Source organism: Scomber scombrus, chromosome 7 (assembly GCF_963691925.1).
Source record: "Scomber scombrus chromosome 7, fScoSco1.1, whole genome shotgun sequence".
Taxonomy (NCBI): Eukaryota; Metazoa; Chordata; class Actinopteri; order Scombriformes; family Scombridae; genus Scomber; species Scomber scombrus.
In genome coordinates, this window is record NC_084976.1 from 7,146,610 (window position 1) to 7,173,693 (window position 27,084).

The 27,084-nt window shown below is 40.1% G+C and overlaps 1 protein-coding gene across 1 annotated transcript in view; it reads right to left on the minus strand.

Moving 5' to 3' along the window:
• Nucleotides 1–27,084, minus strand: part of me1 (malic enzyme 1, NADP(+)-dependent, cytosolic) — an 85,088-nt gene that overhangs the window by 12,288 nt on the left and 45,716 nt on the right. The window contains exons 4-6 of the mRNA XM_062422175.1: nt 11,470–11,545; nt 9,392–9,553; nt 1,863–1,966 (exon numbers count right to left, since the gene is read on the minus strand). Coding sequence (XP_062278159.1) covers nt 1,863–1,966; nt 9,392–9,553; nt 11,470–11,545 — 342 coding nt within the window. The remainder of the gene's footprint in view (nt 1–1,862; nt 1,967–9,391; nt 9,554–11,469; nt 11,546–27,084) is intronic.

Below are 27,084 nucleotides of genomic sequence, written 5' to 3' on the forward strand. Positions count from 1 at the left end.
CTTTGCACACATGTGTTAAAGCATAAAGGTAACTGAGGCATTTAAAAACTGCCTGCTCCTATCTGTGTCAGCCATATTGGAGACAGAGGAGCATTTAGAACAAAAAAAAAAGCATGTGTTATTGCTGTGTGACTTGAAGCACCTCTGCTCTGTAAATTACTGCTTGAGTGGAGATTTCAGTTCCAGCACATCCCTCCAGTCACACATTATCACCCTTGCAGACAAATCCAACTAAATTTCACTTTGGAATTAAATGTGATGAAATGTGACAAAATGTTAAGCCTTGGTTCATCCTTTTAAAAGTGTCTTGGGTGTTTTGGGGAGCTTTAAAGATTATGAGGTAATTCTTTTCTGTCTGAAGATAAAATCAGCAGACTTCACCTATTGACTGTTCCTTACTGAAGAATGGGCCCTGGCCTGAAATCAAACACTCAGTTGCATCACTAACTATTCTGCTTCAGCTAAAAGGTTATTCTTAAATGGTGGATTAAAAAAAAGGCTTCCAGACTTCTACTCGTTGATGATGAGTCAATCTGGAGTATTTGAGTTCATGTTTAGTTTCTTAGAAAACCAAACGCGAATATTACTTAAAAGACTGTAGAGCTGTAATCATTCATTCAATCTGAGCCCATAATTATTCATTTTCCGCCAATCTGGCTCCTTTGGGGAAAAAGCATCGCTGTTCCCTGTAGTTGAGAAGCCACCCGGTTATTAGAGTCAAGGCGTCCTTATTGCCAGCTGGAGGGGGCCCAGACCCAGGCCTCTCCCTCTGGACTCCGGTCTTTCCGGGTTAGGCTGAGGCTTAACCAGGCCCATGTGTGTGGCTGTGAAGGTTCCATGGCACAGAAGGACACAAATACATGTCGGCACGCGAGAAAGTCAAAAGGTATGAACAAGTTTCGTCAGGGTCAGGACTGTAATAAACACATAAGATACTAGCCCTGAGGGACAGTACAGTCAGTAAATGACTCATCTAATTTCATCCCAGAGAGGGAAACGATAACATCAATGTATACAAACTAAATGAGTGACAATATAGAATATTACATACTTGAATACCTTGTTGTGCTCCCAATTTAAACAGGCTGGAAGAAAGTGTAGGCCAGGTTAGGTTAGGTTAGGAGAGAGGGGAGGAAATGAGAAGAGAGAAGCTGACCTCTCACTGTGATTCAGTGTTTAGCATGTCAACATGACATCACAAGTCGAAATTATGCGTCCTCTGGTCTTGGTGACTGGGACCACTGGAGTCACTGGAAACAGATTCCTCCACAAACAACGACTCCCCAGCTATTCCTCTGAGTGTCTCAGTTTACACAGTCCTATTCTCAAAGCTTGACAGAGTAATGCATCCCTAAATATCCTGTTTACAACAAATAGAGAAGCAAATACTCTCATCCCTGAAGAATGTTAACGTCTGTGAACCAATAAACAAGCCATATCATTGTTAGACTATTGTTGACAAATTCAGAAATTGTCAAAATCATAGAGCTGTTGACAGTTCAGTCTTCTGCATAGCTGGCTAACTATCCTCAAACATCTGCATTGAGAGTTTCAAGCCAGTGAAATCAATAGCTCTGATGGTTACCAAGACACTGATCATTTTTCAATGAGCTGTTGTTGCCATGAAACTATTTCAGCTGGGAAGCAGAGTTTTGACTTACCTTGCTTCAAATGAAGATAAAACTGAATCATCGATGACTTAATTTCCAGACCCCTGAAGCCCACAAGATTTGGCTGCATCATACCGCGTTCTCAACAATGCTAAATTGCTTAACATGCTTCTTTTAAGAGCTCCGTGTGCTGCGTGCACTGAAATCGCAATAACAGACCGCCTAAAGGAAGCGGGCAAATGATGATTATACCTGTCTGACACAGCCTTCATGAATTCATCCAGCAGGTCGTCGTAGGCCTGGCCTCGCATTCTCTTGTGCCTCAGCCCAATGTAGAGAGGATCCTTCAGCAGCGCCTGGAAAAGCAGAGGGAGAGAGAAGATCAACAGATGTGAGACTCCATGTTTCTACAAGAAGAAAGTCTGTAATGTAATGCAAGTGGAGTGCAAACAGTAAATTTACCGAACTGTGCTTCTTTTGCATAGTTTCTCTCTTGCATGTCAACTGCAATGTAAAGCAATTTATGGAACCTCAAATGAATAAGAACAAAATAAAGACTTATATATAAGACTTTTATTGCACTTCCGTAAAGTTGTGGGACTGCTAGAGATCCAAAAACACTGTCTCTTACTTCCCATAATGCATCTTAAAAGCACCTCTTTGTAAAATCCTTCCTGCATGGTAAAGCACCAGAGGCCTGTTTCACTAAATTTGCAAAATGCAAGCTGTGATTTCCAATGTGACACAATTTCCTCTCATGTTCATTCTAACACATTTAAGTATTGAAAAGAAACCCACATATAGACTGTAGGACCTTATTTTTCTTTACTCAAGGATTCTTTAGCAGTTGGGTCACAAAAACCTGTGAAACCGGTTTAGTTTTTTAGGTCTTTATTCTGAAACAACCTTGCTAGCCTCATTCTGGGAGAAAGGTCAAAGTTCAGTCACTCTATCCTTAAGATTCATTTAGACCTGCCCTCTCCCATCCAATTCACTTTACAGGCCGACTACATCAGGAACTCATATTATTTAATGGGAAAAGCTGTATTCTAAAGTCAGATACATCAATGATCAATCAATTTATTTAAAAAAAATGAAGTGTGTGTGTACTTGTAGATCTCCTGCATGCTCATATAGAAAAGAAACCCTTCTGTACCAGGAGAGACACAGGAACTCTATGTCTGTGTCTGTGCTTTGTATCCAGTCTTGACATTTGCTGGATGTGAAAATTAAAGAGAGCGGAGAGATATATACAGTATTTGAGTGGGCACACACACATACCTGTGTCTCTGCAGACCTTAGACCTTGGTTATAATGTGAACCACATGTGTGATCAGACTGCCCCTGTCAGTTCATACACAATCTGCAGAGACGAAATTATTGCACTGCTGCAAATGTTGTCTTTTTAACTGTCAATCACTTTCACAGGCTTTAAAGGGGAATTCACCATTACACTGGATGTCTGGATTACCACGTCTCTGATAGTAATGAACAATCGACACAACAACATATTCCTACAAAAACAAAAACATTTTCTGGCTTTATTCAAAAAGTCCTCCTAATTTTCGACTATTTCTGACACTCCATCGGCCAAGATAGAAGAAAGTTCATGGAGTTTCTACAGGTGGATGAATGAAAATGAGGAATGTAAATATGTGACTAGAGGCTGTGAGAAACAAGACTGTTTTTTACATTTACATCAACAAAGCAGTCCTTCAAAGGGCGAACTAACACTCAGCTTGAAGGGAATGAAGGAGGAGCTGCAGTGACCTTTGACCTGTGCACCGCGGTATCTTGAAGAACGAGAAGGATGCAACGGGGAAGTGAGAAAATTAAGAGCAGAGGTCCATGGGAGAGTGTGTGTGTGTGTGTGACAGAGACGAAGAAAGATGATGAATTAGATGGAAGTAAACGCCCACTAATCATTGAACTGCTTACAGATTTTGCTTTAAGCTGCCTCTACATATTTCATCAGATGTTTGACATGGTGCACCTGCCTGACACAACATGACTCTCTCTCAATCATACAACAAAGCAGCTGATCCCCACATAGATTTGAGTAAATAGACTCATAATCTCTGCAAACTTTGGCTTCTGAGGAATTTCGGTCGCAAAAGGGTGGAGAGCTGTTGTCATGCCTCGCTGAGACAGGCGACCTTTTTACTTCCCACTGATGTAGGCGATGGATAATTACAGGGTGCCACCAAGATGAGCGCGGCTTGGGGAAGGCAGCAGCCACCTTTCCTTGGCAGGGTCAAGAGCTGCCATGTCCAAGAACGGCTCAAAATGTTTATTTTTAAGCGATATTTATTCAAAGCTTGAGTCTCGTTTCCTGGCAGACGTTCAGTAGACTGTAATAGGCAGGACGTGGCTAAATTAAACTCTAACAAAAACAAGCAAAACAGTTTAATTTGATCCAACAAGAAAGGGGACTGATATCAGAGAGAGGGCTTAGTGGGAATTTCATGAAATGATGCAACAACATGCAAGAAAGAGAAAGATCAAAACCTCTATTAGAGTCATGAGAAGTCACTCAGTTCTGTGAGTGGAGTTCGGTCTCCTGCTGCTCTTCTTTCGGAAACTGTGGGACTAAACTGCTGTTGGAGCTGCGCTGTAAGCGACTTGGTCGGTCATGAGAGAGATTCGAGTGTGCTGACCTCGTTGACACTGTGCTGAACTGTTGACATGAGTTGTCGTTCTGTCCCAGATTATCTACTGTTGATTGGATAAGCTGTCCTTTGTGTTGTACAGCCCCTTTTCTCTCAGAAGGGATTAGTCCTCGTGTATGGCTTCACAGTTCATGGCTGCTGGAGACACAGAAGCTCCGTTTTCACCTTCCAGTTGCACCTTTTTTCCCCAAGCTAATGACTGTTAAAGTTCAGGAAAGTCATATAAAAACTGTTTGTTGTGCTAGACTTTGGATGAGAGGTAAGAATATAACTGCAGCCTTTTTTGAAAATTGAATTCAAGAAGCAGTGGAACGAGGCAAGAAATCAAGACTAGTCTGGATCTGTGAAAGCCTACCCTGAGCACGCACACACACACACACACACACACACACACACACACACACACACGCACACACACAAACAGCATATTGTCAAGGATGACATCACTGGCTCTTATTTCAGCATGAGTAAGTGTGTGTGTTGAGGTTAGTCCAGGTGACATCAGGCCCAGGGACACAAAGATAGATACAGTCCAGGGAGATAACAGGATGATGCAGTAAAAACTGGACACCCTGCTAACTTGTTTGAAGAAGAAACTTTTTCTCCACGCTGTGTCTCCCCACGGATATGTCTATATCTTTAGTCTGCGCTATATGTGAAGAAGAGATAACAGCTGTCCAGGTAGTCAAAGTTTATTGCTGTTTCTCACATGAGATTACACAGCTACCGCATTCCTCCGCCGAACAAAATAACACCTACGCAGTCGCTCGCTTCCTAAACGTCTAGAGCCAGGCAGACATTTCACAGGCATTCAGACTCCTAGATTAATGGAATAGTTTGACATTTTGAAGACTGTTTCCTTTCTTGCAGAGATTTACATGAGAAGATTGATACCAGTCCCATGTCTGTGCAATAAATATAATGATGGAAACAGGCACATGAGCGCCCATAAAACCACCAGTGTTGTTTCAACACTTCTTTCTTATGACTTTTGTAGGGGATGAAACAAATAAAATATAATGTGTTAATTAGTGAGATTTAGTTGTAAGCTAACTGACTGCTAGCTCCAACTACATACTCACTGCACAGACATGAAAGTAGTATCAGTCGTCTTCTTTAAGTCTCACCAAGAAAATAAACCGTACATTTCCTAAAACTATTCAACTTACAATAAAAAACTGCATATTCCTGACTGTTTTTCTTATTTCACATATAAAAAACAGACTACAGCTCCTTACGGACCATAATTTGATTAAACACACTATCTTATATGAATGATGCAGGTACCTAAAAACCCACTATTACCTAGTAATGATCGCTAATCTAATCTCGGTTGTGGGGTCTGCCTGCTTGACTGTTTGGATATCTGCCAGTCCGCCTTTCTATCTACCCCCATATCCACTCAAGGACAAATATAATCCCATAATAGCAGTCATTTTAATAATTATCTTGAACTACTACTACCTCCTAATAGAATCCCACTCCCATCTGCTCCTATCATGCCCTCACAGTCGGGGCTGCAGAATGAGGCGGGATACCAATGGGCAGCTTCTAGTCTACCTCCCATATGAAGCCAGTCACTCCACATGGCTTAAGACACATACACACACAGCCGGTCCATTTATCCCATTACATCTCATTTAGCCTGTCATCTCTTTAGAATAATAGAAAAATGGAAAAAGTCAGCCACAGCCAGGCGGGACTACAGTAAAATCTCTTTTAGAGCTACTTCCTTTAAAGTAGCAAAAGCAGCAATAGCACACATGTGAGTGTGTGTGCTTGCAGGAAAGCTTGCCCCAGTGCATGTATAATTAATTTAAAAGAAGTCTCTTGTCTTTTTCAGCTGTCCTCGCCATTTTACGATATGCATTACGAAACAGCAAAAGGCATTTCCGGCAATTGGCTAGGCTAAAAAAGAGGCTTTCCTAGCCTGCCACAGGCCATATTTTGGCCTTTGTCGTTGCTCAAACACTGACATCCACAGAAAGGTTTGGTCTCATCTTGACGTGGAGCATCTGCTGATTAATTCCATGACCAATGAAATGAAATGAAATGAATACATTCTTGTTTTTGTTAGCTTCACTGGCATCTTGACTGTACAGGCCTTGCAGAGGTCTGCACTATACTGAGTGTACTTTTCTAGTTTTAAAGTTTAATTCAACAAGTAGCGCATTGCTGTCAGCAATGTGATGTAAGAGCTCAAGCCTCATCTTTCCTCATCCGGACACATAGGAGATGTGATCATATACAATAAAATAAAAGGTAAATGCTAATATAACATGCCAGAATTAAATCCCTCAACAGCAACACATGAGATTACATTTAATGTCATTCTTGCAAGTCACTGCTGCGTGCTGCTCTACATGCAGCATGCAACAAACTTCAATACTGAGTAGAAAATAATGACAATGTGCTTTCATAAAAATAAATGGGCTACAGTACATTAAGAAAACAGTCAGCTTTGATGACGAGCTTCTGATTTCTGTTTATGCATTCCTGTTGAGGGGTCATCTGCAGCCTGTCACCCCTCTTTTACCCACCTCTCTGCAAATCTCTGAGCAAGGGAAGGAGGCAAACCCTTGCCCATTTACTGCAACATGTAGACTAGAAGCCATGTCATCTCTATTGGTACACAATGGGGAGTGCTGACAGTGCATTTCTGATTTTATTGTTATTTCTCAATTTGCAGTAATTTGGTCCCCACTGGGGATAAAAATAAGTCAGCAGAGGAATGGATATATAGACCACAAAGGGGGAAACCCCCTCAACCACCCCTCGTAATCCCACCACGCATACATGCCTGAGCAGCATTTCCAGCTACAGTATAATGAATCACTCCTAAAACCACAAATTGTAATTTACATTTATACAACATGTTAACAATTGAACTTCAGACGTGTTGGTTACTGTATTTCTGAAGACCGTCAAGCTAACTGTTTCTCCCTGCTTCCAATCGTGATGCAAAGCTAGGCTTAATCACCTTCTGCCAGCTCTGCACTGAACACACAGAACACACAGAACACGGCACGACAGTGGATAAGCAGATTTCCCAAAACGCTTAACTATTCCTTTAAAATTCCAACATATTCAAAGTTCCTCCTCCTTTTGGCAGCAGGTATAACGCAGATTGAGGACACAGGCACGAGTATGGATCAAAGACTCTGAGGCAGATTGTTAAAGTTGTATTGTGATGGCCATAAATGTCTAAAAGTGCTGTCATCCACCCAAGAATCCAATCTGCCTCTCTGCAGATATTATCACCCTAGACCAGACTCATTGAAATAGAGCATCTGACTCAGTATGGAAACTTAAAATGCTTAGAGATGCCAGTACAGGAAGAGGTCAAAAGGTAGTGCTGCAGTAAGTATGCCTTTAAAGATAAAAAGCTGAGGTGGAAGACTTGGCGGAGTGAGAGATGATTTTGCTCTCTAAATCCAGTTCCATGAAGAAGAGGACTAATGTAATGTCTTTTATGGGCTTTCTGGGAAGAGTGTTTCTGTAGTTATACTGCAGGAGATTTCTGCTATGAGCCCCGAGAACTTTGATGAAGTGTGTAATGGGTAAGTGCTGTCAGAGTGACCTCAGGCCGTCCAGGATGCGACCACGGACACAAACCTAATAAAAGAAAGCCAGAAATGTAAGGTGCAGAAAGAATATAGAGGAGTAGTTAGATTGGGCAAACTCATCCAACCACAGAAACATCCCTCATCCTTAATCCACTTGGGACATGCCTTGGATCGAAACTGAACTCCAGAGTCTGAGTCATCTGAAGACCGTCTTGGAAAATAAGGGACAGCTTCTGACAGGCTTAGCTTAGCTGTGCCCGGCGCACAGGCATCTGAGGGCTGCCACGCCCTTGGCCGAGGCTGACAAGACATGGATACAGTACACAGAGGGTTGTATATAGAAGCGCGCACAGTCTATTCTTAGTCTGTTTAAGGCTGCAGACACACGTGCTGCCCTGCCCACAGTTTGGATCATCTTTACCGAAACACAGAGAACAAGGAGCCATAGGTAGGTAACTACGGCTCTGTTGGCTGCTGCTCTCTGAGACTGGCAGAGCGGAGAGGTGCTTTCCCAGCTGGCATCCATCGACGGAGCTGCTTACCTCACTCATGTAAAGGGTGTTTCCTGGTTGTAAAGTGTTAGATTTGTTTTCTTTTTCTTTGTTGATTTCTGTGGGAAGGCCTACCTGGCTACATCGGATAAAGAGCAGTTCCCAGCTGGCATATCATGTACTCGTGGCATGTTAATTTGCAGGAGCAATATTTTGAGTTTCAGGGTCTGAGGTAGTAGAGTTGAGTGGTGAATATAAGACAAAGCAAACTTGACCATCACTACTTGGGGCAATAATGAGCCAGTTGCCCCACAGGTATGTAATCCATAGTGTAGTGTGCTGAGCAAGATATTTTCATAGTTCCAGCTTCTCTATAGTAATTACTCCATCTCTGATCTCAGTGTGGAAGGTAAGCAAGAAAAAAGTAAAGCAAACACAAAATAATACAAGAAAATATGCAGTGTGCTACTTACCAGACTAACAAAAACTCTATTAAGAGTAAAAGCCCTACAGTCCAACTTGAAGTTTCTACGGTTTGGAAAAATACACTTTCAGGCCGAAAATATACAATGAGAAGACTGCTGCTCTCTCATGTCTTAACAGTAAAAATAAAGCTACAGCCGGCAGCCAATTTGCTTAACTTAGCATAAAGACTGAAAATAGAGGGGAAACAGCTAGCCTGGCTCTGTCCAAAGATAATAAAACCTGCCTAACAGCACCTATAAAGGCTCACTGATTAACACATTCTATAAAAACCCAAATGTAAAAATGACAAATTGCAGTTTTATGGTGGATTATGTAGCAGACTATTTCTTGGCCAGGTACGTAATTTAATTAAGTCGCTTTGTGTACATGATCAACAAATAAAAGTATAATGTGTTAGTTAGTGAGCTTTAGTGGAGAGAAGTTGTTTAAAGGACCGGTTCACATTTTTTGTGAACAAGTATCGTAAAACAACAGTCAAGTACCCAGGTTGTTTTAAGACTTGAAAAATGATGCATTAATCCTTTAAAGTTCTGCAAGTAGTTGCTGCTTATTTAGACTTCAGTGCTTACCTCATTGTCTGTGCCCACATCCAGCATGACAGGCAGGCACTGCTGCGGTGGCATACCTCCGCAGGCTGTGTAGAGGGCCAGCTTGCCCACTGGGATGCCCATGCCATAGCAGCCCAGGTCTCCCAGTCCTAAGATCCTCTCTCCATCTGTCACACACACAGCCTGTCAATCAACAAAAGGGTCAGACATGAAGTTCAAAACAACATCAACAAACTGAGTCAGCAATTGACTGTAAATCTGTGTCATGATGATTAGCAGAAGCAATTCTTTGGATATCATATTTCTAATAATTAGATTAAATACATTTAAACATAAGCTAAATAAAGCAGCAGTCCAGCACTTTCTCCATGTCCTTATTAACTCCAAACTTTACCGAAACAAGTCCACCCTGCTACCCAGAAACATGTTTTTTTCCTCAGAGTAAGCCAGGCCCTCCTACACACTCCTGGATTTTCACTCTCTCCAACAGCATGAAACAAATCAATTGTGTAACACTTAATATCGCCAGCAGAAGTGTTTGATTTGAATTTGTTTTTCCACAATCAGGGTGACGCAAATAGCTCTGGCTCAATAGATTTACAGCCTTGTTCCTCCCACAATCTAAGGAGGTTTACAGAGTGTCATTAGTTTTCCCACAAGAATGTTTAAAATGCATAATGACCATAATTTAACCCAATTAGCAGCTTCTTTTTTTAAAAACTATGACTCTGTTAAGTTGTGACAGAAAGGTTGCCAAAGCTTATCATCGGATGACTACCTTGGCTCCCATTTGCCCTCTCTCTATTGAAATGTTTAAAGTAGGGCATATTAGGTGAGTTTACGATAAGACCACCCTGACAATGAGAGGCGGCATGTCAGCGCTCAGGTAAATGCCCTGCTGTTGACAGCTGTGAACAGGTGGCTGAGGCTGCAGGTATATTTGACATGCCAGGAATGCCTGCTGGTTTCGTCATTCTGCATATGACCTAATTATGCCTTGCACATACAGTAGTCGCTCTATACGCGAGATTAAAAGAATATTTCAGGATTTTGGGAAATTGGCCAATACATCAGGTCAATTTGCGAGTGATGAGAACCAATTCCAACCTCATTCACATGTCCCCATGAGGTCACTGGTACATTAATTATTGTGAATGACAGTCTGGTGTAAGGTGACTGAGCTTTTGTGCTTTTTATCAACACTGAATATAAACTCACAAAGCTAGCCAGGGCTATGCTTTTATCGTAAAGTGTTCAACTACCTTCATTTCACTGTGTAACTAGTAAAGAACTCATAGTTTAAACAGAATTCTTAGTCGTTTTTGATAACTATCTTCAGTACTTGTTTAGCTAGCTAGCAAAATGGCTCTAGCCACAGCAATGCCAGTAGGACTGAAATATCAACAACTATAGCTCCATTATCGGGGCGCAATTTAAATCTGTCATATAACTTTATTTATGACCAAATATCTATAATGGCATTACCATTAGCCTCAGCTGTATTTAGCACTGTGTTTAGCACTAATAAGCAAATGTTAGCATGATAACATGCTACTAAGGTGACCATAGCAAACTTTGAAACCTGCTAAACATCATCATGTTAGCATTCTTGTTGTATTCCAGTTAGCATACCGACATTAGCATTTAGCTAAGTACAGCCTGTGATGTGAGAGCAGATTTTGTTTAACATTCCTTTGTACTGTATGCAGAACTCGGCTGGACACATTCACCTCTAAGTGTGAACTGACCTGCCTCAAAATACAGACATCAGCAGGGGCTATTAAGTACGAATATACGTTTCGAGGGAAATAATCACAAAATCTGAATGTGAAATCAATTAATCGTGCTCTCAAACTGAGAGACCATGCTCTGGATTTAGAAAGCTCCTGTGTTTTTTGTGAGAGGGATTAGGAGTGACCTCTCACTCTGGAAATATAAAAATATTGTTGGGAAAGACATTGCCTCTATGAACTCCATTAACATCATAGTGATGTGTTGTTTCTGGATGTGTTGTGTAATTCTAATGCTTCTCTTTTCACTTTTTTGCAAACAATTATATTGAAGTATTATATTATTAGTCCACAGTTTGAGTGATTTACCCTGATGTCCTTTTCTGGCCAGTTCTGGAGCAGTGAGGCGATGTGGCCACGGTCATGAATAGAGATGAACAGTCCCCTGGAACATAGAGTGACAAATAGAAAAAGTTAGTAAGGGTGCATACTGATGGCCCAATGGTTAAGGTGCATGTAACTGCAATTTCCACAGCTTGAATCCTGGTCCAAGGACCCCTGTTGCATGTCACACCCGTCTCTCCCTCCTTGCTTTCTGTCTCACTGCACTGACTCTCAAATAAAAGCAAATCATTTAGACCACACATTTTACATATTTAAAAGGTTTCCTGTCATGCTCTATTATCACAGCTATCCAATAGAGCAAAATGTCACTTAAGTAATCTTAGCAAAATCAATGGCAACACAAGAATTCAACTTATGAACACCTACTAACTTTAAAAAAACAAAAAAAAAAAACTGCTTATCTAGGATTTGAGGGGAAAACAGCCTTTAAGATCCACCTCAGAGGCTGTTTGAAGTTAAGCTGCCATTTCTTTGTCTGACTTCTACTAACCAAGACTTGATTGAATACTGATGGCACCTGGGATTTTAATGTTGAGCCCAGAGCCCAGGGCCCGAGCAAGGAGTTTGCTCAGGACCCTTGAAGCTCCACAAATATTCATTGATCTTACTATCACCCCCCCTACATTTTTCCTTTTCTTACTCCCTGTCATCAATGTCCTTTGCTTCAGGACAATCCAAGGATAAAAAGATCATCTCTATGCGTGGGGTCCAGCTGCAGCGTCTTTCCTTACCAGCAAACCCATCTGGTTATAGTATGAGGGCAGCATGAGTGCCAGCAACAGTAAAAATATCACTATTGCAAGAATCAGTTCATGAAGTGAAAACTGACCCCAGGTCAATACCAGAGGAAGAAACGTCAAATGCAAACAGTATGAAACATTGTTCAAAGTGTGAGGAAGACAAAGTGTGCGGAAGATAATGACATAAAAGCGTCACATAAAAATGCTTTGATAATTCAGGGGTGAGGTGGGGTACACTGTCTGCATAGGTTTCCACTTAACACCAGTAACCACAGTAGAAAAAAGTAGAAGTATCAGAAAGCCACGTAACACTAGAATAAATACTGAACAATGATCCAAATAGAGCAAAGAGACATTTTGAAAATATGAAACATTAAGCTTTGCAGTGTTTAGGCTTAGAAGAAATATGAGATATTTCTCACAAACACACTCAGCATTTGGGAAAAACAGACTATTTTGGTTGAGGCGTGTGCACATGCATGAATGTGTGTGTGTGTGTGTGACTGTGTGAGAGCACAGTGAGATGGGCAGTCGGTGAGTGTTGTGTCCACATGACTCCAGTTAGATGGTGGAGGAGCTCACACATGGCAGACCAGTGGTCCCGGGGTTCTGCATGTTTGCTTTCCAAAGGTAAACACTGTGTCCTCTCTGATTTCTAATCAATTCGACTGAGCTCACACACTTTTATGAACTTATGAACTCCTTCTCAGCTATTTTATCATTTATAGGCACCATGTTGTGGCTTCAGTTTGAGCAAATCTTAACTTTGGCTATTCTGTACTTTCCTATTTATATATTTTACTCATTACACCTTTCTACTCTCTGTTACTACCAATGCTCACAGTAGTGCTTGTATATAGTCCAAAACACATCAACGCAACAAGACATACTTTTAAAAGACTTTTAAAAGACTTTAAGAATGGATTTGAATATTCCAAAGAAGAGAAAGAATGTGTAGGAGGGAATAGAAGAGAAAGAAAGAGCATGATGACTCATCAAAAACAGTGACTGTTGTGAAGCTATTAAAAGTGACACATTTCTGCCTGCTCTGCAGATCGCATAGAGCTGAATAAGCCAAAGACATCTGGCATCTGTCATTTTAAACACCTTTTAACTTTTTTGGCAGTATAACGACACACATCTGCAAACATCTCATCTGTGCACACAAATACGATCTGCTTGAGATGCACCATTGTCAGCAGGGCTCTGCAATGTGAGCATTTTGCAAATCCTGTTGACAATTGAGTGTGTAAATGTGAAAACTTGTTAATAAATGCTGATTCTGTGAGTGGATGACAGGCTACAAAAAACTTTGCTGGAGTCAGGTTTGTGTTTTATCTGCAAGCTGATGTTTAATCTTTGCCAAAGATTCAACCAAATAGTGACAGTGTAGCTCCAACACATCCCAAAGAGTGATAAGTCTTTCAAGAGTTAGAAGCTCCCAAATGCAATTCATAAATTCAAAACTGTAATTCATATCATATCAGTAATGTAAACCAATCAGCTTAGTAGCTTTGGACTAAGACCTAAGGCATTTGGAGTAAGTAGCTCATGATAAATAGGATGTGATACATTTATTTTACATCGTTGAGATATGAAGTCATTTTGGTCTTCTTAAAGGGGTTACAAGTAGTTGAGGGTTAGGATTTGAGTGAAGGGTTAAAGGAAACCTGCCTCTTAAGACTTTTAGGTATGTTAAATTACAAAAAAACAAAAACAAAACCACAACATGCACTGTTTAACTTATAATGTATAGACTGCTGTCAATAGAGAAACTGACATTTCTTCTTCTGAAGCAGCAACCTCCTTTGTCAGAAGTTACATCTAAACTGCTAAAACCATTTACCCATTACTTTTAGCTGACTATTTGAACTGAATACTGATGGCACCTGGGATTTTAATGTTGAGCCCAAAGCCCAGGGCCTCAGCAGGGTGTTTGCTAAGGATCCTTGAAGCTCCACAAATATTCATCATTCATATTTAATAATATTCATACTACTATCACCCCCCCTACATTTTTCCTTTTCTTACTCCCTGTCATCAATGTCCTTTGCTTCAGGACAATCCAAGGATAATAGATAATCTCTATGCGTGGGGTCCAGCTGCAGCGTCTTTCCTTACCAGCAAACCCATCTGGTTATAGTATGAGGGCAGCATGAGTGCCAGAGACAGTAAAAATATCACTATTGCAAGAATCAGTTCATAAAGTAAAAACTGACCCCAGGTTGATACCACATGAAGAAAAAAGTGGGGAAATGTCAAATGCAAATAGTATGAAACATTGTTCAAAGTGCGAGGAAGATAAAGTGAAGAGAAGTGAACATAAAAGCGTCACATAAAAATGCTTTGATAATTCAGGGATGAGGTGGGGTACACTTTCTGCATAGGTTTCCACTTAACACCAGTAACCACAGTAGAAAAAATTATAATCATCATATGTGGACATCTTACATTTATACATCAAGCAGCCACGTAACACTAGAAGAAATACTGAACAATGATCCAAATAGAGCAAAGAGACATTTTGAAAAGAAAATATGAAACATTAAGCTCTACAGTGTTTAGATTTAGAAGAAAGATGTGATATTCCTCCTGAATACAAACACTCAGCATTTGGGAAATACAAGCTTGGTTGAAGTGTGTGTGCATGTGTGTGTTTGAGGTGGTGGAGGAGCTCGCACATGGCAGACCAGTGGTCCCGGGGCTCTGCATGTTTGCTTTCTAAAGGTAAACACTGTGTTCTCTCTGATCTCTAATCAATTAGACTGAGCTCACACACTTTGGCTTATTTTATCTCATATTTGTGTATATGCATATATGTAGATATGTAGTATGTTTATATGTATATTCATATATGTGTATGTGTATATACATAATTGATATATTAGTATATTAATGTCGATGTGTATATTGATGTATATTTAATTCACCGGGACTTGAGTACTGTATTTTGTTCTTCATGTACCTACATGGCTGAATGACAAGTAAAATTTCCCATAGCAACAAGAGTGATGTCGCACTCATTGCACAGTCCGCAGTAAAAAACCTTGCTCTTGTCAGGTTGCAAGCTGCATGTGATAAGTCTTTGTCATGTCAGTTTCAGGAGTCAGAATCTCCCAGTTGTAATTCATATATTCATAAATGTAATTCATATATAATAATGTAAGCCAATCAGTGTGCTAAACCAACAGATTTCAACTGAATCTTTTGAGTTTAAGTTCTTTTACATTTCAGTTTCTTTTAAAAGTAGCGTGTTAAACATAAATCGATTCAATAAGGGATTTGGTGCTGGATTCAGATGGGATGAAATGCTATTAAAGCACAACAGTACTTGTAAAGCCTCAGTAGAATTAACAGGCTCCATGATGTTTAAAAAGGGATGCATTGGTGAAGCACAATACACCCCTGTGAGTTTTGGCTACGTCCAGAGCGCCTACTAGGTTTCTAAATTCTTCAGTAATCTCTTAGTTAACCCAGTTTGCCCCTCGATATCTTACATGCTTTCTGTTCAATCTAAAAAAAGATGCATTAGTGCTGTTAAAGAAAATAACTGTTCCTAACTTTTTTAACCTAATGTGTGGCCTGCTGTGTGTGTTTATTTGGAGCCAGCAGTACCTGAGCCTCTGCCAGCAACAGCATTACACAGGATTTTGGGAGAAAAAGCGACACCGGGATTGAAAGACTGACCCCACAATATGTCTGCTGCAAAACAACTTCACGAGATGGATCAAAGCAGACAGGCAGGCTGGCACTAATTCATAATATTTCTCAAGTTGAATGTTACCAAAAACATTTCTGGTTGAGCTTGCTGTTTCTCCCTCTCCTCCTCCAATCCTCATTTTCTACCACTGTGGGCATTTGGTGGACCTGTGGACCTCATGACCTTTGACCCTGTCAAGTACAATGAAGTAGAGCTGCGGGTGTTTTAAGCCAAAAAATACACACAAAAACCAACTCCTCACATAAATTACCACATGTGTAGAGTACCCAGAAAAAGCTAAGAGCTAATGTAAAGTATCTCATGATGTCAGGAGTCATGCTGTTTTAAATCAGTCATCACTGTCTGTAAGATAATGGTGATAGTTTCAGGAGAATTATGACATAGTTAAGAAATATTTTCATGGCTTGTTGACAGTATATAGCAGCTGTCAGTGGTATGTGTATTATATGAAAGCTTTTAGTCCACGATCCATAAAGATAGCACTACCCTGTGTGTGAGACAGGGAGAAAGAGAAATGAAATATGGGGGGTGCGTGTGTGTGTGTGTGTGTGTGTGTGTGTGTGTGTGTGTGTGTGTGTGTGTGTGTGTGTGTGTGTGTGTGTGTGCGCATGCTCTTTACATATTTGCTGTGAGAACATTGTCGAGATATGAAGTCATTTTGGTCTGTCTACATTTCTTCAAGGGGTTACAGATATTTGAGGTAAGGGTTAAAGGAAAAATCTGCCTCATGAGACTTTTAGGTTTGTTAGATTACAAAAAAGCAAAACCACAACATGCACTGCATAACTTCTGGTCTATAGTCTGCTGTCAATGGAAAAACTGACATCTTATATCTACAATGCCATTACCATTTATCTTACCTTTAGCTAATTATTTCAATCATTTATCCATTCATTTTATCGCCCTGTTTGAACTATTTACTTGTATCTGTTTTACCCATATATCCATGACTTAACTATTTTGAGTTAACTATTTTGAGCCTTTTTTTTCTGTTAAATAACATTTTTTATGAACCTTCTCTCCACATATTATCAGTCCCTCAAGGAAATTGCAATTTTGTGATGACCAATCGTTGCTTTTCGTGTCATGATAACTTACGTCATCGCATTCTCACCTGCCAATAAAAATTACAACCATAGACCGTGCAAAACTATTCCCAAATGTTCCAAACTGAGATTTGCATTCAGTGAGTTAGAAGAACATATGTTGATAAGTTGTTCAGAAAAACAAATATAAATCGACCTCAAACGTAAAAATGGGCACTTTGGAAATGAATATTTTAGTTAACTTAGTTTATTTTCGTTGTCATGTAACTTTGAGCTGATACTTCTTATATTCGGAACATAAATAAAATATTAGTACTAAAATATAGTTTTTCATCTGATATGCAGTATGTTTTTTTATTAAAAGAAGTCACAGTATACACAGTAAAGTCACAGTATTTTCTTTTGCTTGCAATTTTTCCCCAATTCCTTCAATTCCATCGCAATTGGAGTACATAAAATATAACAAACTGTATAACAATTTTTGAGAAAAGATTCAAGCAAGGTGTAACAGCTAACTCAATATGTGGATATCATTTCACTTTTTTCAAATTAGGTAAGCAACTTTAGAAGTTCCCCATGTTAGTTCCCCATGTGTGTGTGTGTGTGTGTGTGTGTGTGTGTGTGTGTGTGTGTGTGTGTGTGTGTGTGTGTGTGTGTGTGTGTGTGAGTGTGTGTGTGTGTGTGTGTGTCAGACTGCTGCTGATGAAATAACAACAATGACCAGCAGTCGCCTCGTTTTCTAGATGAGAGGACGACCACAAAGCGTTGAGCAGCCATGTCTGGCTCCTCCTGCATGAGAGTGTGGCAAGAACATAGAAGGTAAAGAAAACAACCTGGTGGCCTGATTCAGCACCACCGCTGACCTGCAGCCCAACACAAAACACACCCCAGAGACTGTGGAAAGGCAGCGGGGGCCGGCAGGAGGAAAGGCTGCTTTCCACACCATGACCCCAAAACACAGTTTAGAGCCCCATGAGGAAGGCAGCCTCCAACTGTTGACCCGTGTCCACACAAAACACCACCAATCACCAATTCTTCACCCCCATCACATAAAATTAATCTTCACTGTGCCGGACAACCTCATTTAGCAAGCCACATAAGGTTCAACTGACACAATGGACACAAATCACTGAGAAAAGACTGTGAAAATAGTGTTGAAGGTCACTGTCACGCTCTGTGAGATTTTCCAACTAATTAAGCTCCAAATCTGCCACAACAGACAAGTTCTTATTGTTAGTGTGTGTCCCCTAAGAAAAATTATGACAGGGCATTTTATCCTAGATTTTCTAAATTCGGAAGGGCCTGATTGGAGCTGAACGGAGCCAATATTTTGCAGTGTGACTCTGATCAGAGGGAGGAGGTAAATGTCAGCTATATTCATAGACAATTTCTGTTTTTGTTGCTATAAGTAACTTGAACTTTTTCACTTGATATGGGCCTACCAATGCCTGATATTTTGGAAACACTTCAGAAACGTCACAGAAAGCCAATTTAATTGTTTAGAAGCAAAGCCAAAGTTCCAATTCAATTTTTAATTCAATTCAATTTTATTTATGTAGTGCCAAATCAAAACAGAAGTTATCTCAGGGCACTTTTCACAGACTAGACTGTACTGTTTAATTTACAGAGACCCAACATTTCCCCCATGAGCAAGCACTTGGCGACAGCGGCGAGGAAAAACTCCCCTTTAACGGGAAGAAACATCAAGCTGAGCCAGGCTCTAGGTGGGCGGCCATCTGCCATTTCTAACCGGTTGGAAGAGAAAGATGAGGGGGAGAGGCAGACACAGAGAAGCACAACAACAATAATAATAATCATAGAAATATGACCAAACAATGTGTTACATTAAAGTCACGTCTTCCCCAAGTAGCAACTTCCAGGTCTGAAAAGTGAAGTCTGCACCGAGTGCCAAATACAGCAGTTCATCAAATGGCCACTTGAGGCTGGCTCCAAAATTGATTCAATCCCCATAGACCACCATGTTAAAATGCCTGACTTTACAGCAGAAATAAACTTGTCTACAGCCTAGTACATCCATTATCTTTTACAGTCTTTGGTCTTCCAATGCTTTTATATTGATATGGTATTTTTCCACTATCAAGAAAGTACAAAAAAATGAAACGTATTGGATATTAAAGGAATAAAAGGTACAAAAAGGTATAAAAGTTTTTTAGGAGGTTAACTTGTCACTAACCCAACACATGATGCACACAACATCAAGCCCTATTAACCTGCAGATGCAAGGCCAACGCTGAGCCAAACAGTCTTTATGCATATTTCCTCTGGCGCCTTTTTTTTGCTTTCTGTGCCTGTGGAAGGATGAGGCGCATCTGAGGCTATGTTTTCGCAGATTAGGCGGTGCTCATTTTGGCATGATATTGCGCTTGCGATAAAACCTACTCAGACCATCTCTTATCTCACACGCAGAGTCATATTTGTGGCTTCTTTTGGCAGAGGTGCATGGACACAGCCATCTCCAAAACAGCAAAACACATTCCATTTATGGTAAGTTTTGCGCCTTTTAATTTTCAGCATGTTTTTTTCATTTACTGCGGATTGGATTTGAAAATCAAAACACTATTTTCTGGAAGATTCTTACCAATAATATCATCCATATGAGTGTAATCCAGTGACCCGGAGTTCAGAAACACAGTCTATTGGATGAGTGAGTTTTCCACCACAACTTGTAGAGTGTCAAATCTTTTCCATGTTTACTAAACAGCTGTAGTCATTACACAGCAGCGGAAATGATATATGGGATTCATCTACAGTCTTTGATTTGAGAGAGGAGCTGTGCATCATTTTACACATTAATGTCACAGCAGAGGAAACTTTAATAACTATTTAAATCTTCCCACATGGTGACAGGATCAGTTATAATTAATGTTCTGTCTTCTCTAAACATCAGACTGGAAAGCTGTTACTCACAGATTCCAAGTTCAACAATGTAATAATCTGAAGTAATGTAAAGGTAACAACCTGCAGTCAAGTCTCATAATATTTACAGTGGTCTGTTCTGCGCATGGACGGTCCAGTGCTGTGCTATAGTGCAGTGAACATATAAAACATTTGTGTAAACATTTTAAAACAAGTTTAAACAAAATCCTGTTCACTTTATGCACAACTGGCATTTTTTTTTCATCATTTAAATATTTGATGAAATTGATGGAATTTGTACGGTTTTAAAACACTAACTAGCTAATTTCCAAAAATGATTTTGCATGTTGTATATTCTTAAACATTTTGTTCTCTTTGTTGGCACCATATGGAGATTAGTAGTATTGCAGGGGTGTTTTGTTCTTCTGGGCAGATAACATTAATAAATTACTCTTATTGGCTTTTTATTTGGCAAGCATTGACTGAACTTATAGTTACATAACAAGTTTAATTGTCATTGGCTCAATTATTTTCCCTGGTTGACTGTCCTCTCCTTTGCTGTGTGTGCAGTACACACACATGGAGCCCTAAAACACAAGAGAGCAGAGGAGAGGCAAAGATGTAGTGCGACCATAAATGACAGCAAAATGCAGTTTCATTTCAGCTTAGTATCAAAGCAGCAAGGGGCACAGGCAGCTCTCAGTGTGTGTGTGCTGCATGCACAGCGCAGCACAGGAGAGACACTTACTCCCAGTGTAATAAAAGCTTTGTCAGTGAAAAGTTTATAAAGGGTAAGTTTAAAAAAAGAAATAAGCTGCTTCACACTAAAGTAAAGGGAGAGTGAGTCTGTTGCATTAGCTCCGCTGATTTGAATGAATGCCAGGAAAGTTCCTGCCTGGTTTGTAATAATCATTATATCGCAAATGCAGAATTTCATCAATGGGCCATAGGCTCAATCTCCATTGCTACCTCATTCAGCAATAGATAGTAACTGTTTTCTTTCTACCATTGTCATTATATTTTAATGTATTTTGGAACTTGTGGTGGTTCACAGAGGTGAACTCTTCTTTCTCTCTCCCTCATCCTCTCTCCTCTACTTCACCTATTGTTGCATTTAAAAGGTGAAGAGAGGAGCTTCGGTCATTACTAAAGCTCACACCAACTCCACCTGCTGAGTCTGTATTCTTTCCACTAATAATGTATTCAGTCTCTTTTCACGCTTTTGCCTGGCTGAACCCACAGTACACCAGTGCTGACGATCAGGAAAAATGTGTTGGTCACACCCTCACGCACCACTCGCCAGGAATTAAAACTTGAATCTGCACCTACGCCCTATTTCAGGGAAATAAGGCCCATCATCTCTTAAGACTATTAAATACTTTGGTTTCCAGCCTGTTTGGCTTGCGAGTCCCTAAAATTAAGCATGTTGTACTTGTGACCCTTCAACTTGTGCTCCTGACATTGTGGGAAATGTGCTTATTTGCTTCCTTGGTAAGATATAAGATGAGTTGATCTATGCTGCTCTCATGTCTACATGATAAGAAGCTACCACCAGCAGCCAGTTAGCATAGAGTAGTCTCTCATAGTCTCAGCATAGAGACTGGAAACTATCATTTAGCCAAGGCATTTGTACATCTACAATTCCAGAACTGAGCATATCCCTGAGGAAATCCATGAAGTACGATCAAAAGCACCAAAAAAGCTTTAGACACAGCCAATTTCTATTGATTCATATCACCTCAAGGAAGTATTTAGAACAGGCCACACAGCCAAAAACAATTATTTAGCTTTCTAAAAAATACTTCTTTTGCTAGATTCTGACTAAAACCACCAATATCAAATGGTTGCATAAACCTTAAGTCAAGTTACAACGTTTTGTTCTCTTACAACACAGTATAACTGGATCTTATACAATCTGAAATGTTCAGACTTTACAATAAACTGTGCTGTGGGCTTTGAAATAGCTTTGAGACATATAGTTTATCCATCTCTGTGCCTCTTCCAGCCATCAGCCAACTGGAGCTCTGTCTGGACCCAGAAAACTGTTGCTGTTGGACTAATTACTTTCTCATTAACTCAGAGCTGCTTGACATTGCTGACATACTGTACTGTCTCTACTGCCTCTAAAGATTATGCAACCGGAGAGGTTATGCAAGCCATGAGACGTTGAGTGTCTCTCAGATGGAGGTATGACAGTAACTGTATACCAACAGTCACTTATTCAGGGAGATCCTGAGACACATTTTGCTCTCAGTGATGTAATCCCATATCACTCTTGCTGGTTGTCATAGTGATAGATCATGCTGCAAACATGGAATTCTTGCTCTTTAAGTTGTGGCTTCACAGTGTGAAAATGGTATATAATAGCAAAGGCTTTTCCAAGATACAGTCTGCCCGTGACATAAGACGAAACACATTTATTCAATGGCAGAACTCCCCAGAGGAGATCCATGGCTTTTCAAAACAGGTTCAAACTGGAGCATCACTCCAAAATTAACACACTGGATCCTTGTGCCAGGCCAGCTGCTGGGATATTTTAGTTATTATTTCATTAAAGCGGGGAAGTTCAACTGACCTTCAACAGAAACGAAAACATGTAGTTGGCAATAACAAGAGATTAATATTTAGAATTTCATTATAATAGATGACTAAACTAGCTTTTGGCAGCACTTGGTTTGGGTTCAAATGGTTACAAACAAAGACAGAGTTTGAAACACAATAAGAAACCACAAATTCTGATGTACCACCATGTGTTACCAATAAACCTGATCTGTCTGCTTTTTATAAACTATATGAAAAAGTACAGTAGCTTCAGACAAAGCTTCCTTCATCAAGACTGATGGTAGTTGAGCTTATAAATCAAACATTTAGAAAATATTTTCTCACATAATTAAAATAAATAAAATGTAACAAATTCAATCATTGGATGAAATCAAATGATCTACTGATCTTGTGATGTGGCGTCCAGTCAATGGATTAAACCAAACTGACTGATGAGACCCTTTACTTTCATTCAGTTTAACAACACATCTGCTCTTAGTCAAATGTTGGTCTCACAAAGATACTGTGTAGTCAAACAGAACGACAGAGGGACATTTTCAATTTGTCTTTCAACCACAACTTTCCAAACTTTTCTTCGACTTCCAAACTAGTTCACATGTTGAAATGAATTTAAGATACAACAAATACAAAAAAACAGGCTGTCGTACTCAATCCAAGAATACAGTTTGAGTCATATTTGGAGAAGTGAGGTAAACTGTTTATTTTTTATTTTTTGAGGATGTCATCACCTTGAACTTATTATCGTCACTCCCCGCTGTACTGAGCTGAGCGGAGCTTTCGGGGAGTGTCATGATCAGAGACTATATGCAATACATCAACATTACTGTGTATCAGTGCCTCTGTAGTCTTTTCATCTAAGTTAGTTCTCATGTTATAGTTCCGGTGAAGGAGCGTGGGAACATGCACTTAATACCATGCACAACAATCATCAGCGCTTTAATTCCACCAGTAGGGACAAATAGAGACACGAAGGGATTTCAGTTTCTCAGTGGCAACAATAGAGTACTGTTTATGCTGCGTAGAATGCATAAGCAATTTGGACAAACCCCTGTCAAGGTAAACCAAACATTTCATTGCTGCCAATGAGCATAAACAGTATTTTGGTGTTGGCTCTATAATTGAACTTGTACTGAACTTCGATAGCACACTTACTTAAAAGACATGCAGTCTTACTGTCAGGTGTGTGGAGCATCACTGAATCCCGTCACAGCAAAAAATAAGTCAGCCCAGCACACCAACACATGCAGACACACACTTATATAGAAGGAGACACAATAATTTCTAAGACTGGATGTGGTATGTGACCACAGGCTATAGAAAAAGACTGACAGCACAATATTTAAGCAGTGAGAGCACTGGTTTCAACTCTCTTGCTTCCTTTCCTGAGTGTTATCTAATACGTTAATGGCTTTCCATGGAAAGAAAAAGTCGTTTTTTTTGTCTGTGTAGTTTATACCCCAGAGAGACAATAATTTTTCACTGCAATGACTTGATCGCACATATATTTTAAGGGAAAAGTCATTTTAATTTCATGCACAAGCTGTAAGTTAGCTTGAAGTATCCATATAATAAGAGAGCGAGTCAGTTTTATTACTTAGCTTGTACCCTTGGTTTTGTCCATACTAGTCATTTCCAAGGCAATTAAGTGAGTGAAGCCAAAGCTGTTGGAATCACAAATAACACACTCATGCTGCAGTATGCGTATGAAGCAGCCAAGCATCTGACTAAACCAATAGAGGAGAAGAAGAAAATTCAGTGAAAGGGGGCTCTGGCAATGCCAATCAATACCCGTGTTCATGCCACAGCCTGAGCTGACGCAAACCTTGCCCAGTTTAAAAATAACTAATTGCAATGGAACAGATGATCGCCGAGAAACTAAATATGCAACAGAGCTCTGGGAAAAGGAAAAATTGCTCTGTAAACACACAAAAAAATAAATAAATAGCAACGACAAAAGGAATCTGAATAGTGGGTGAATAATTTGGTATCAGCGCAACTAACACTATTATCGAGCCCATAATCCGCCTCTGTTTTTGTTTTGCTCTCTGCGTAAGTACACGTAAGCCTGGATGTGATTGTTCAAGTCAGGAAAGAGATGCTTTTGTAGGATGTCTGCAGGCTGTGTTTTTTGTGTGTTACTTCAAGGAATTTATCATAACAGTGAGAAGCAACCGGTAATTTTTTTTTTTTGTTCAACGCAGAGCTCTCATCACTAGTGAAGCGTCACGGGCAGGAATTCTCTTTTCCAGTCTGGTCTCTTGACTTTCCCTTCACACCCTCCTCTGCGCGTACGACCCTCCAGAGACAATGCACTCTTCTTCTTCTTCTTCGTCTGCCTCCCACTCTCCATGGCACGCTCAGATTTTGACATGGTTCCATCACATCACAAGTATTCAACACGTTGCCTGAATCACCCTCTCTTTTTTACACAAGCAAGAACCAGTTCTAGTCCTTAGCCTCAGACAAACCATAACCCACCCCCACCTCATTCCACTGTGGCCCACTGAAAACAGCCCGGGCTTCCACACAATATCGAATCTCCCCTCGTGAAGCTTTTCCAGAGAAAGAGAAGGAGAAGGGAAACTCTGGAGAATTATAGGCCAAAGTGAGCACAGTTTAGCCCATCTGATCGGCCTTTCATGATTTTTGGTAGCACGCTGAGGCAAAACATAAAAAGACACGGAATCTTTGACACACGCCAACCTGCCAGAGATGAAAATAGCAACCAGACAGTGCGAGCTTCTGGGATTTCAAAGCTTGTTGTCTACTGTAGCTGTCCGGGTGAAAGAAGAGGCAGCCGGTCTTGTGTCCAGACGGCTGCTGTGGATGTCAAGTTTCTCTCTCAGCCGGCTTTACATAACTCAGGGTCAAGAAGCAGCAGGAAAAGCCCCGTTCCAGCACAAAGGCCCTGCTAAAGGAATCAGAGCCACAGACCTGATGAACCCAGCTGGCTATTAGATGAGTTTCAGGCCTCTGAAACCAGGTTTTCCATTCATTCGCCTTTTCACACACGTCAACAACATTTGTAGCGTTCCAGTGACTTTTTGTGTGGGATGCACATAATTTGGTCTCTGCAAGCGACTGTACAAAAAAAAGCGGTTGTAGCGTGTTTATTGGTAACAGTGGTCAAGGCTGGATCACGGAAAGTATATACAGGAAAACTATATCTTATAAATTTCAAATAAGTCATCCTTTTATGGAAAACAGACACAGGGCTCATCCAAAATGGCACACAGGTTATACGCATTTTTTAATAAGAATATTGTAAAATCATTTTGCTCTGTATGGATGACAATGATTTATAGTCTATTGCGCTCACTATGACATTTACACAAAAATGTGGATTCAATTTTAAGGAAGTCTGGGGTGGCGGCAAGTGAGCTGCTGGTATCCACTGAGAAACAGATTTTTCATGTCTTATAGCTGAGGAGATAATTCATGTACCAAAAGACACTATGTGAGAGGCTTAAAACGTCATATTTTACAATACAAGCAGTCAGTACAAAACATGTGTAATTTACTGTACATTTTATGCGCTCACGACCATTGAGGTAGGCTGCAATGCCCAGGCTGTACTCACATACATTAAAAGATACATTGTAATCATTTGTAATAGTCAATAATAGTAATCCAATAATGTGGATAAATGTGTAGTTAATTCCATTCCATTAAAATAGTGATAAATAAAAGGTTCATAATAATTACTACAACAGTTCGTCCTCCATCATACAAGAACGTGTGCCCTGTTAACATGCAACTGCCCAGACTGACATTTTCCTGATGTTTAATAAGGAGACTGGAGCTGTAGCCCCCACTGTTGTAATGCTGAGGTCTAAATCAAAGTGAAAGTTCAGGGTGCCAGGGGAGAGGTCAAGTATCACGTAATGAAACACATCAAAGAAAGTCAAAAAGGGAAGTCACTTTGGGTCAAACCTCATTCCTGTAGAGGTCAGACGGAGAGCTGGTAAAGTATTCTGCATCACCACAGAAAAAACACGCAGTGAGATCATCCATAACTTGAATGTCAGAGCGCTTATCTTTCAAAAGAGTCCCAGTGTTTATTAATGGTCAGGTTTCTTGCAACATGACACTGAAACCCTGTATGCTCACTGTGGAATTATGTGCATGCACTTAAATGGACATCCAAAAAAGTCAACAAGCCCATGTCAAGAATTTCTAGTCTAACTAAACTTAAACATTAAAGTGCAAAAGTTGACCTCAAATAGTGCCACGCATCAGTGGAAACATGAATGCTATGAAGCAACGGAATAGTTTCAGTGATCTAACCTAAAATGCTGTGTGCTCCTTCCAAAATAACCCTAACCCTAACCCCACATAAATCACATTTGTCATGCATATTTACAAGTCATGTAACGTTATTACCAAACATTGACTGGGATCAACTGGGTTTTTATTCATGTCCACTAACAAGCGCCACAAATTTGCAGAGTTACTCACAATTTAAGTGCAGGCCTTAACATCTGAACCCCTGCCTAATAAGCCTATTGTGTGTTTAGTCTCATTGCACAGTGGAATGTGGGTACTCGCAATGATTTGTTTAATTATTTACATTATTACAGAGCCTGTAGTAATCTTATTGGATTAGCAATAAATATTCTGCAAATTTAACCTT